At 39.8% G+C, this 12,754-nt stretch overlaps 2 protein-coding genes and 1 long non-coding RNA gene across 4 annotated transcripts; 1 reads left to right on the forward strand and 2 right to left on the reverse strand.

Annotated features, from left to right (window-relative positions):
- Window positions 1-223: 223 nt before the first annotated feature.
- Window positions 224-1,452, reverse strand: LOC125220797 (MAPK-interacting and spindle-stabilizing protein-like). Its single transcript, XM_048122934.1, has 3 exons — window positions 1,420-1,452; window positions 971-1,309; window positions 224-862 (listed from the first exon to the last, which is right to left on the reverse strand). The coding sequence occupies exons 1-3, from the start codon at window positions 1,450-1,452 to the stop codon at window positions 224-226; spliced, it is 1,011 nt and encodes a 336-aa protein (XP_047978891.1).
- Window positions 1,453-2,694: 1,242 nt separating this feature from the next.
- LOC125224401 lies at window positions 2,695-4,223 on the reverse strand. The gene is made up of 2 exons (XR_007176873.1): window positions 4,022-4,223; window positions 2,695-3,929 (listed from the first exon to the last, which is right to left on the reverse strand). It is a non-coding gene; the product is annotated as an uncharacterized LOC125224401 (long non-coding RNA).
- Window positions 4,224-8,819: 4,596 nt separating this feature from the next.
- LOC125223214 (transcription factor MTB3-like) lies at window positions 8,820-11,845 on the forward strand. 2 transcript variants are annotated; one of them, XM_048126247.1, is made up of 4 exons: window positions 8,820-9,032; window positions 9,149-9,184; window positions 9,491-9,657; window positions 9,925-11,845. In XM_048126247.1, the coding sequence occupies exon 4, from the start codon at window positions 10,205-10,207 to the stop codon at window positions 11,708-11,710; it is 1,506 nt and encodes a 501-aa protein (XP_047982204.1). In that variant the 5' UTR covers window positions 8,820-9,032; window positions 9,149-9,184; window positions 9,491-9,657; window positions 9,925-10,204; the 3' UTR covers window positions 11,711-11,845. The 2 variants fall into 2 exon arrangements, with proteins under 2 accessions (XP_047982204.1, XP_047982203.1); XM_048126246.1 differs by lacking the exon at window positions 9,149-9,184.
- Window positions 11,846-12,754: the final 909 nt, after the last annotated feature.

Genomic DNA, 12,754 nt, shown 5'->3' on the forward strand with positions numbered 1-12,754 from the left:
CTCAAGCTTAAACAAAATACTAAAATAAAACTGAAAGAAACGTAAATTCATATATTCATCATTCGTTTCTTTGAAATAATAACAATGCCACCTATTTATAATGCTAGTTACTTGATGAACAAGAAAATAGATATCCTAAAGATACGGTAAATCAAAACCAATTAATAAATATCCTATAGATATGCACGTATCAACTCCCCCGCAGTTAAAATCCACCTTGTTCTCAAGGTGGGAACCACGACACAACAAAGAGCGTCGCGAATAGAAGCTTTGACGAGCTATTCCCTCCTGGATCATACGCACAAGTCAGACCCCTCTTTTTCAATATTTTCATCGTATTGCTGATTGCGCACTCCTTCTGAACCAATTCTTCGGTCTTTAACTCTTTCATTCCCACTTCAAGGCCGTGCTCTATTATCTCGATTGCAACAAGGCTCTCAATCTCCATCTTCTCGTTTGTACCCGGCTTTTCAAGCAGCACCCTCAAATCTTTTTCCTTCTTCTCTAACTTAGATTTAAGATCTTCATATTTTATCTCCTTCTCGATCAGCTTCGAAAAATTCTTGTTGACCTCTTTGTCAGCGGAGTCTTTCTCTTTCTCGTTCTGCTTCAACATCCTACTAAGTTCTATCAACCTCTCCTTCCTCGCACAAAGTTTTTCTTCACCACCCGGTAGATTCGCATCCTCCTCCTTTCTCCCTGTGCTTGAGACACCGGGTTGCGGATGACCATTAGAGGCAAATAAGGGGGCTGTCACCGGCAGCAGTTGTAAGGGCTGCCAAGGTCTTGGTGCGGCGTAGTAGGACGACAACTCAATAGACGACGATGTGCTTTGCTGTTGCGGTGCTCCTTGGTGGTAAGGCTGCACAGGCAGAGGGAGATCGTAGTGTTGAAGGTGATGGCTCGGCGGTTGTGGCCACGCATAGGGTTGCTGGGCAGCGTGTGGGGGCTAAGTGTAAGGCTGATATGCCTTCTGCCGATCAAGCTGGTCGGGATACGGAGCGGGTTGTTCCCAAGCGGAGGGCTGCCACGCTTGTGGTGGGTCCCAGCGGGTCGGGAGTTGGGTTCGAACCGGTTGTAGCTGTTGAGGCGGCGCAGGCGGGTACCCATAAGTGTTAGGGTTTTGGTGATGGGGTTGCGACAACAAGTACGGAACAGGCCCATATGTCGGCTGTGGCTGCTGGTATAAAGGTTCCAGTGGCGGGTATATCTCTTGCTGGTAAGGAGCCGATGGTGGCTGGTAGGAGGTGAACTGGAATTGCGGCTGTGCGGCTGCGTACAATGGGGTTCCGTCGGGTGGGTCAGGTCCCTACACTCATGATCAATCAATCGGGTCTCGAGTCGGTCATGCCAAGCGAGAATATATTCCATCGTTGCAGTTATTGAATTCAATTGCAAGTCTTCGGATGCTTGCGATACCTCCGGCCACGAACGAAGATTGATTTTGGCCATGAGTTCGGGGATGAAAGCACCAATTGTTAAGGATAATCTCCTTAACGCGATGCCGAAAGATAGATTAGAAGTCCCAGGAGGCGAAATCCCGTCGACAACTAGGGTTTGCAGAAAAACGATAAAGAAAACAAGGCGATAAACGATTATTTCATTGATTTCATCTCTCAATGAAAGCACCAATTTGATAAGGGTATTTCCCTTATCAAGATGCCAGAGACGATAAAAGAGATAAGAGAAGTCCCGCGAGGCGGAATCCCGTCGACAACTCAAGCTTAAACAAAATACTAAAATAAAACTGAAAGAAACGTAAATTCATATATTCATCATTCGTTTCTTTGAAATAAGAGCATCCACAATAGAAATAGGCCAGCCATAGGCCAGCCACTCTCTCTCCCTGCCACGTCAGCAACACTAAAAATCCACCTGCCACATCAGATTTAGGCCAACCGCAATAAAAATAATTCAAAAACAACTACATTTACGGAATTAAATTTACGATTAAATTGCGGAACTAAATTTACGAGACATATACGGGAAAATTCATTAATTGCAGTAAAAAAAAGTACATTCATTTAAAAAAATAAATTACATAATAAAGAAAAAAAACTATCGCCGTGCAGTCTTCCGTGCCCACAACTCTTCAATTATATCCTTTTGGAGTTGAATATGAGCATCCACTTGGCGCATGTCGGCATATTCCTGGAGGCGGCCGACTTCATCGAGAGGTACCCCATGTCGTACGCTAGGGGTGGCTGTTCCGTGGCTTGGACCGGCTTCATCGTCATTGGCCCAACTAGTCAATTGTACGCCTTCGTCTTTGACGATCATGTTGTGCATGATAATGCAGGCGTACATTATTTGGGAAACGCATTTGACATCCCACAAACGCGTTGGACCCTTAATTGCCGCCCATCGAGACTGGAGCACACCAAATGCGCGCTCCACGTCCTTGCGCGCCGACTCCTGTCGTTCCGCAAAGTAGGCCTTCTTGTCATCCGTTGCGTGCCTGATCGTCTTCACAAAGACGGGCCACCTAGGGTATATCCCATCCGCCAAGTAGTAGCCCAAATCATGCCGGTTGCCGTTGGCCACAAATGAGACGGTTGGACCGATGTGTAACACCCCGACTTTTTATTACCCTAAGACTTAGAAATAAAAATCGATCTATATATATATATAAGTTTCACGTCTAATTTTCTTTTACTTCTCGTTATGATTAATCGTTGTGAAGTATATTTTGAGTAGTGATAAAAAATAGTAATATTTTAATATAAAGTTTGCTCTAATAAAAGTCCGTTTGTGAAGACCGAGTTTCAAATAAAAGTTCGTACACGAGTTCAACGTTTGAGTAAAGATTAATTAAAAATAAAAATACTCTCCATGCCCTTCGGATCTTGCGCAATAGTCACGCCTTGAATCCCGATACCTACATGAATGGATAAGATACGTGTTAAATCAAGACGAGATGATCGACAAAATCAAATCACATCAAACACGCAAATCAAACGGCGGCTCACGTTTTCCAAATGACGGCTCACGTCTTTTTAAGCGACGAGACATAATATTCTTTCCTTTTTAGGAAAAAGAGATGTTTGACAAGACAGCCTCATTTAGCAAAAAGTCCATAACTCTTGGACGATACATTTCCTTGCTAAACCAAGCTATTAACCATGTAAATTCATGCATTCTTTTCCTATATAAATACCACACAACCTCATCACTTACACTTTTGATTCACCATCTAAATTCTCCAAACAAAACTCATCTCAAGAAATGATGCTAGTATGTGCTTGAAGAAGGAGGATTAAGTCTTTACACACTACATTCCTTTCTTCCTCAAGGTACTTATCCTTAACCATTTAAATTCCTAAGTTTTACTTCACATTTGCTTTTCATTACATCATGTAGTAAAACTTATCCAATTACTCTCATCTTTATCAACATTGTTAGACCAAGTTTTTCTTAGACTTTGAACAACATTGGACTCTTAGTCAATACCATTGCTACACTTTTTTTTTCCTATATACATGGATACGGCTTCTAAACCAACTTTACAATCAAATGTATCCAAAGTGTTTTCATAACATTAGCCCATAACATGTTCAAAGAAACATAGAATGCTTAAGATGAAAATTAGATAACAAAGAAGTAAAGAACTTAGCTTTTAAGAGTGCACCGCTGGACACCGAACTACCGGAAGGCGCCGCTGCTGTCACCCGGAGCAGCCACTGCTGCTGTCTCCGGCAACCCGCACACCTTGCTGCCCTCGTGGCAGCCACACACGCATACGCGCTGCTGTCCCTCAGCAGCCGCACACACCCAGCTCCCTACCCCCGCAGCTGCTGCCCGGCGACGCCGCCGTGGCCCAGAGCTCGCTGACCGATCACCGGTGCCTCGTACCGAGCAGCCCAACGCTGCCCTCTTCCCCGAGCAAAACCCGACTGCTTTCTTCTCCACTAACTCGGCGACCCCGATGCCTGAAATTGAACAAGGGTTAGGAACTTAAGTGTGTTAGTGTGTATGGTGTGTGTGAGATGAGAAGATGAAGAAGAGAGATGAGACGACGTACCTGGGCGGCGGAGATCCGGCGAAGGGGGGGGGGGCTCCTCTTCGGAGGCAGCCGAGCTCCGACGGCAGAGAGAGAAAGAGAAACCGGGATAGAGAGAATGAAGAGGGAGGAAGACGCGGTGCCTGCCGGCGTCCTCGCCGGTGACGCCGTAGCCGAACTTCGGCGGAGAGAGAGAGAGTTAGATGTGGGAGAAGGAGGCGCCCCCTTTCTTTTTTCTCCTGATTTTGTTTGAAGTAGTAGGGTTTACCAATTAACTAGGATTTGGGCCTTCCCTTTAGGCTAAATAATTTAGTAGTAGTATCATCTCTTAATTTTCTAGTATGGGCCGAAGAGTTAGAGAAAAGGTGAAACTTCTAAATGAGAAAATGGACCCTTTTCTCTTAATTTGGGGTTAATATTGCTTGATTTGTTGGAAGCTTTTAAATAATAAATCTTATAATTAATTACTTTTCCTAATTAATTAAATTTCTTGAAGTTAAGAATGTATGAACTTAATGAACTCTCTCCCATATAATTATTTAATTACTTTAAGGTTTCTTATAAAATAGAGATCCACTTTTTTTAAAATGGAATGAAGTTATCTTGATCGACCCCCGAACATAGGACGCATACTCCATGTAGGATCATTTCATGTCATGCACCTTATGTATGTTCTTAAGACTAATTTAAATCATTATACTATTTCAAGAAGGGCGTGTTCGCGGAGTTTGATTTCCAAGGCCAAGCTTTTGTAGCTTTTCATTTGGAAGCTTTGAGGTGAGCTTTATATCCAACACATTAAGTGTGGATAAAATTATTAAATATATGAAATGATTTTTGTTTGATAAAATCGCACTTACTTTTTTTAAAATGTTATTGTGCCATAAATTGTTTGTTTTATGATGCCTATCTGTTTGGATATGCCAAATGAATGAATGAAACAAATTTGGCTCCAATAGGACCAAGATCCTATTCGAGTTAGTGTACACAAAGGAATGGACCGTGAGTCATCGTAAGGGTTGGCCGGTCAATGTGATCGTGGAAGGTGGCCACCTTCCCGACACACAATGAACCATCAGATATGGCGGATTGACTGGAATGAACTTAGTCTGATCAGACGAACTTTATGAAAATGAACTTAGTAAGCTCGGGCCTTTAAGAAAACCCACGTGTGTTACTGTGATGGCATGATAATAACTTTTTCTTATATGTGTATCTTTCGGCAATGTGTTCACTGAGTACCCCGTACTCAGCCCTGCATGTATTTCTAAATGTGCAGGTTGAGCAAGTGATGAACTGGTGGCTGAGTGGTGGAGTTGGTGGTCGTCTCATCTCTTTTGTAGGATTTTCGTGGCATGTGTCTTCATACACATGTCCACATGGTTACAACTCCTTCCGCTGTGCTTTTGTTGTGGTATTTGTAGTAGATGGGTCATAGGAAAAATGATCAGTAATGAATGACTTGTGATAAACACTCTTTTAAATTCTCATGATCTTTCGTTGTCTTGTGAACCTCTTGTACCTTATGAAGAAGTACTTGTGTGTCTTATTGTTGATTCTTCGTCCCCTTTCTATCCCCTCTTCTTAATTCTCTCCCCTGGTCACGATTTACCGAGCAAGACTATCCTTAGCAAGGCGCGGTCGTGACACGATGCCCCGACACTTCTCGTTGAAGAGGGCCGACGAGTTGAGGTCGTTGTTCGACCCGGCTACCCCAAAATACGCATGCCGGATCCACAGCCGGTAATCAGCTAAGGCCTCGAGGATCATCGTGGGATTCTTTGACTTGTAGCAGGTCGTGTAAGCCCCTTGCAGAGCAAGACAGTTTTCCACTCCCAATGCATACAATCTATGCTTTGCCTAACATCCCGGGGAACCCATGCTGCTCCCCGTGCATCCGCATCAGATTCGACAATCTTGGGGGGTAGGGCTTCGAAGGTACTCCTTACCGAAAATTTGAATCACGCCCGACAGAAAAACTTCGAGACATTGCGAGAGAAGTCGTCTCACCGATGTGGAGGTACTCATCCCACATGTCTGCCGCGCCTCCGTAGGCCAACTGCCCCGATTGCCGCCGTGCACTTTTGGATAGGGGTGTGGCCGGGTCTGCCACCCGCATCGTGCCTGAAGCGGAAATAAAGATATCGACGCTCCAAAGCGTCAACGATACGCATAAACAACTCCCTGCGCATTCTAAAACGCCGCCTGAACATGGTTGCTGGAAACCGCATGTCCGGAGCGAAGTAGCCGTCATATAGGCGCTGATGTGCAGCTACGTGATCCCGATCAATCACTGCTCGGCGGTGGACAACCGGTGGAGGGCGAGGTACCGCCTGCTGTTCCACCCTTCGCATGTACCGCTCCATCTCGCGGTTCATGTAGACCTCAGCCTCGTTCATCTGCCGTTCGTACTCCTCAGCATCCCAACCACTACCACCACTACCACCACCGCTACCACCCGCGTTACTCATTCCTCGATGTTGCTCTTGTACAGAAATTTAGAGAGCGAGAAAACTCGTTAAAACAAGTGGTGCAAATGAAAATGAAACTAAAATCGCGTATATATAGGTTTTCAAAAAAATAATAATAAAAAAAAATGAAAATTGGCGCTGGCCGATCGGCACGCCACAATGGCGGCCAGCGCATCGGCCAGCGCCCTCTAATCGGCTAGCCCACGTCGATTTTTACGCCGATTCTCGGCTGGCCGGTTGCAATGGTTCGGCTAGCCGATCGGCTAGCGACGGTATTGTGGATGCTCTAATAACAATGCCACCTATTTATAATGCTAGTTACTTAATGAACAAGAAAATAGATATCCTAAAGATACGGTAAATCAAAACCAACTAATTAATAAATATCCTATAGATATGCACGTATCATAGTTTTACTTAGGGGTGGCAAAATGGGTAGCGGGTAATGGGTAATTCCCATCTTGACCCGCTACCCGCCGGGTATCGGGTACCCGATACCCGACATTAATGGGAAATGGGGCGGGATCGGGTAGTGTGTTTTAGAGTTTTGCGGGTAGCGGGTATACCCACTACCCGTACGGGTATACCCGTTAGTCCCGTTAAACCCGTTATTATTAGTATTAGAGCCATATATCATTTTTAATACTCCCTCCATTCCATATTAATAGAGGCGTTTCAAATAGTTAAATTAGAGAAAAAAATAAATAGTTAAATAATAATAGCCATATACACATTCATTTTGAAAAATTAAAAATAAATAGTTAGAATGAAGAAAAAATAAAGTAAGAGAGATAATAATGTAGAGAACAGTATTTATATTATTATTTTTCCAAAATGAGTGAAGAAAATGAAATGTTTCTAAGAGTTCTTTTGAAACATTTTTATATTCCGACGAACATACAATTGAAAACTCATCGGAACTAGCTATAGAGTCCCCTCACTTTTATTCTTAATCTATTCAAAGTTTACCATCAATATTAATTAAGTAAATTAGGGAACATTGACGATTATTATGGTTTTCAAATTTTTTATTCGAATTTCGGGTCGGGTACGGGTACCCGCAATGCCGGGTACGGGATACCCGACACGGGTATTGGGTAAATCCCGGTATATAACGGGGCGGGTATTGAGACAACCAATTTAGCTAAAATCGGGTACGGGTACCCGACTTGTCGGATGCGGGTACCCGCGAGTAACCCGTTTCGCCACCCCTAGTTTTACTTTTACTGCTTGCAATATACTATAATAACACTGGCTTATGTTCATCATCCAATTATGTCTACTCCGAAATCTTGATTAATTATAGAATTAAAATAAATTAATAATTTAATAGCAAGATCAACACATATTTTATGGATAATATTTTGCAACTCACATGCACAACTAGAATTTGCCCATATGATATATAGACAGATTATCTTAGTTTTAAATATTATTTTAGGGTTAATTATATATAAAGTCACTCACCCCCTCCGCATTTCACAGTGGTAAAGAATATAAAGTTATTTTGTCATTTTAATACATTCCATAGTAGTGAAATTATTTTCTTTTTAATAAAACACCAACTCATTTCTTCTCACTTACTTGTTCATCTCTCTTACTTTATTATCTTTTTATTTAATATATTATACACCATTTTCTTGATTTTTATGTCGGAAAGAAATACCTTTACTAAGTTTAAAATAGAGGGAGTATTAAATTCTGAGTTAGTCAACTTGGTTTAAAATATAAAATATAAATTGCAAAGATTAAAAAACTATTGATCGTTGTCGACCCATCCTCACAATTTAAAAACACTAAATTAATATAATAGGATTAATATTTTTTAGTTCCTTAAATTCAAAACGATATCGTTTAAACTTTAGTCATTCATATCGTCATATTAATGTACAATTACATCAACTATTTATCGAACTCACCAAATATTTACATGTCTACACTAATTTAATATCGAATTTATCCTAAAGTAGGACAAATGAGATTTTTTAAACTTAATCATTTCTCATCCAAAGTACTAAAATTTGATACATATTACTATTTCGGTCCGTCCCTGAAAATTTGATACACTTCACTTTTACCATTTTTGATAGTAGACCCCATATTCCACTAACTCATTCCTACTCACATTTTATTATACAACTAATACTTTAAAAGTAGGACCCACATCCCACTAACTTTTTCAACTCACTTTCCATTACATTTCTTAAAATTTGTGTCGGGTCAAAGTGTAGCAAATTTTGGGGGACGGAGGTAGTATTTTTTAAAAAAATATTCCAAGAGAGAAACCAAGACCAAATTTTATAAACAAGTGGTAATATTTTATTTTATATTTATTCGGATCAAATAACGAAAGAATTCAACTTTCCCCTTCTTCTCAGATTGAATCTGCGTAATTAGGGTTTCCAGAATCCCCTCTGCTCAAGCACATTTATCCTGCTAATCTCCAATCGTCAGCGTTTCTTTCACCCGATCGCCTCCCTCCGCAGTAAATTCCCAATTTTTATAGTAGTAGGGTACCTCACATGGATCTGAAGGATGGCAAATGATTCGCGTATTATCAGGTTTTGACTACTCTCGTGAAAATCGTCTCCTTCTGTTACAAGTTATCTATTTTTAGCTATACGACCTTATAAATTGAACATGATAAATAATTCATCAACTTTCCTCACGATTATAGACCTGAATTGATGAAGCAGCTATCACGTTTTGACAGGTGAACTTGAATCTTTGAAATAGGTTTCTCGTTGTGTGCTGCTATAATGCTTTTCACATTTTGAAGTGTGAATTTATCTGTGTAGGCTTAATTTGCTGTATTCGGAATAGTATGAGTGTCTTAATTTTTCGATTTCATTTCAAACATTGGCTGTTCACGTTTGGCGGGTGAACTTGGATCTTCAAAATTGGTTTTACATTGTGTGCTGCTGTAATGCTTTTATCACATTTGAAGTATAAATTTAGCTGTGTAGACTTAATTTACTGTTTCAAACATTGTAAGTTGAAGTTCTTCTCTTCATTGCAGATAGTTGAGGTAGCGGAATAAGTATATGCTAATTCACAGTTTGACCTACTACTGTGGCTGTAGATCTACGACTATTGTGTTGTAGATCGTGGTAGAACTACTTTCACAAATCAAGATCTATAGTTTCTGGATAATTCAAAGTCGATGCATGGTCAGCTTCCGCAGTGGTATATTTTCCCTTCTACATTTATGATAAAACTTCTAGTTCTTGTATTGATTTATAAACCAGAGTGACACATTCAAGGCAGACATATATCCTGAAATTATTTACTTGTTTGCGGAAACTTAATCGTTAGCGGGTGAGAAACAAAAAATGGAAAATGAAAATTTCACATGATGCATTACTGATTTTGTCATTTCGATTACCATACTATTTTTATTCTTTGCATCATAAAATATGCTTACATAACTGTTAATTTCACCTCTGTTTTCAGTGGAGGGAGCATCATAAGATTCATAACCTTGGACCAAGTGGGCTTTCAATGCTAAGTCAGCCTCCTGTGTAGTCAATGGATAAGCTCACAGAACGAGAAGGGAAAATTACTTATTTTCCTTTTTTCTTTTTATATTTTTAAGGGGTTGCCTTTTAATTTCTTTTACTTAATTTTTATTTATTTATTTTCTGTGTTTTGAGGGTAATTAGTTGATTAGAATTTGGCTAGAGTTCCATATTCATATCAGAACATTAAAAACTTGAGTTTTCTGCCATTAGTGATGGGAAAGAAAGTATGGTGGAATGAAGAAGAGAAGGTTGTTGTGGAAAGTGTGTTGGGCAGTGAAGCAACTGAATATTTTGACTGGGCCGCTTCAAATAACGTTTTGTCTGAGTTCTCTGCTTCTAGTGGAGATCTTGGAGTGCAGGAGGCATTGTGCAATATTGTTGAAGGATCTCACTTGACATACGCCATTTATTGGCATGTTTCGAAGTCAAAATCTGGTAGATCAGCATTGATCTGGGGTGATGGGCATTACCAAGAACCTAAAGAAAGTGTTCATGATAGTCGTGGTAATCACAATGATCAGAAACGAATGGAAGGAGATAGAAGAAAATGGGTCCTTCAAAAGCTTCATGCTTGTTTTGGGGGATTAGAAGATGATAATGTTGCCGCAAAGTTGGATCAAGTTTCAAATGTCGAGATGTTATACCTCACATCAATGTTTTTCGCGTTCCCTTTCGACAAGCCTTCTGTTCCTTCCCAGTCGTTCAATTCTGATAGATGTATCTGGGTATCGAATATGGATGGTTGTCTTGAGCGATACCAGTCAAGAGCATATTTAGCCAAGTTAGCACAGTTTGAGACAGTGGCATTTGTACCAACAAAATCAGGGGTGGTTGAAATTGCTTCGAGAAAGTCTATACCTGAAAACAAGAGCATCATTAAGGCAGCCAAATCTATAGTGGTTGCCTTCAACTCAACACAGGCAAAACCTGTCCAGAAAGTATTTGGCCAAGATCTTAGTATTGGGGGTTCACGATCAGGTACTATAAATATTAGCTTTTCGCCAAAAGTGGAAGATGATTCTGGGTTTTCTGCAGAATCATATGATTTACAAGCAATAGGTAGTAACCATGGTTATGCAAATTCATCAAATGGGCATTGTGGTGATGATGGTGAAGCTAAAGTATTTCCACATCACGTGGTAGCTGGGGGACTGGATCCACAAACAATTATATCTGGAATGGAACTCGGTAAAGAGGACTGTTTTTTCCTTTCGGACGATCAAAGGCCTAGAAAAAGGGGGCGGAAGCCTGCAAATGGGAGGGAAGAGCCATTGAATCATGTGGAGGCAGAGAGGCAGAGGCGAGAGAAACTCAACCAGCGCTTTTATGCGTTAAGGGCTGTAGTTCCTAATATCTCAAAGATGGACAAAGCATCTCTTCTTGGCGATTCAATTGCTTACATCACAGATCTTCAGGCAAAGATCAGGGTTTTGGAAGCAGAGAAAGGGATGGCGAATACCAATCAGCAACTAAATCCTGTTCCGGATTTTGAGTTTCATGAAAGGCTCGAAGATGCTGTTCTACGCGTAAGCTACGCTCTGGAGACTCACCCTGTATCTAAAGTTGTAAAGGCGCTGAGAGAGCAGCAGGTGATGGCACAAGAATCTTCTATCTCTATCAACGACAAGGGCGAAGTCGTTCATACGTTCTCCATTCAAACAGGGAGTGGCGATGGAGAACAGTTGAAAGATAAGTTAACTGCTGCTCTCTTGAAATGATCCAGCTGCAATTCTTACAAATATTGACTCTTAGATACATAGAATCTAATAATAGACTATAGAGCTTGTTGATTTTTGTTGCAATTATCTTCACTATTGATAAGAGTCTATGGGATGTATACTCTTTTTATTGGATTTTCTGCTGTTATACATACTCTTTTGACCAGAATTGTTTACTCCATGTTAGATTTGTTTATTTTGTTTCACACAATTATTTATGTCATTAATCAAAGCTCTATTAGTTTATTTTCTCTAAAATTTCAAATAAATAAATAAATTAACATCAATTTCGAATTTTATAGTAAAATTTTATAAAAATTAATTAAGTGTTAGTAACAAACAATATTTAAGATATTATAATCAAATTAAAAACATATAAAGCCAAATCAATAGCAATCAAACATTGACTAATTGAGATGGATGAGAAATTGTTTCATCTCTACATTCCTTTTTTTTTTTTATAAAAAAAATTATTTTCTGTAAAAATGGATTCCATCAATTTTCATTCCTTCTGCTTACTCTAGTTGTTAAAGTAAAAATGAGGAATAAGGTATGAAATTCATTTTGATAAGAGTAAAAAAGAAAAAAAATATTTCCTCCGTCCACAAAAAATAAAGCACAATTATCATTTTTGGCCGTCAACAAAAAATAGAGCACATTTATTTATGAAAAGTTTTCAACAAATAATAACTCTACACATCATTCCACTAACACTACTTCTCACTTACTTTTTTTTTTTTTTTTTTTTTTTTTTTTTTTCATTCTCTCTTACTTTACCAATTATTCATTAAAATCCATGTCAAAGGCAAATTGCTCTATTTTTGGTGGACGGAGAGATTGTTTTTTTTTATGATTTCTCATTTTCCATGATTAATTTGTAAAGAAATGCACATGATGAAAAATAATTGTTGGAGATTAGTTTTTTGATAGAATTAAATAGGGGAAAAATAAAAAATGATTTAATTCTGAAAAGAGGCGATTGTTGCAGTTGAAGACTGAGTCTACCCGCCAAAAACGCACACACAGACACACAGTTGAGAGCTG

Source organism: Salvia hispanica, chromosome 4 (genome assembly GCF_023119035.1).
Source record: "Salvia hispanica cultivar TCC Black 2014 chromosome 4, UniMelb_Shisp_WGS_1.0, whole genome shotgun sequence".
NCBI classification, from domain to species: Eukaryota; Viridiplantae; Streptophyta; class Magnoliopsida; order Lamiales; family Lamiaceae; genus Salvia; species Salvia hispanica.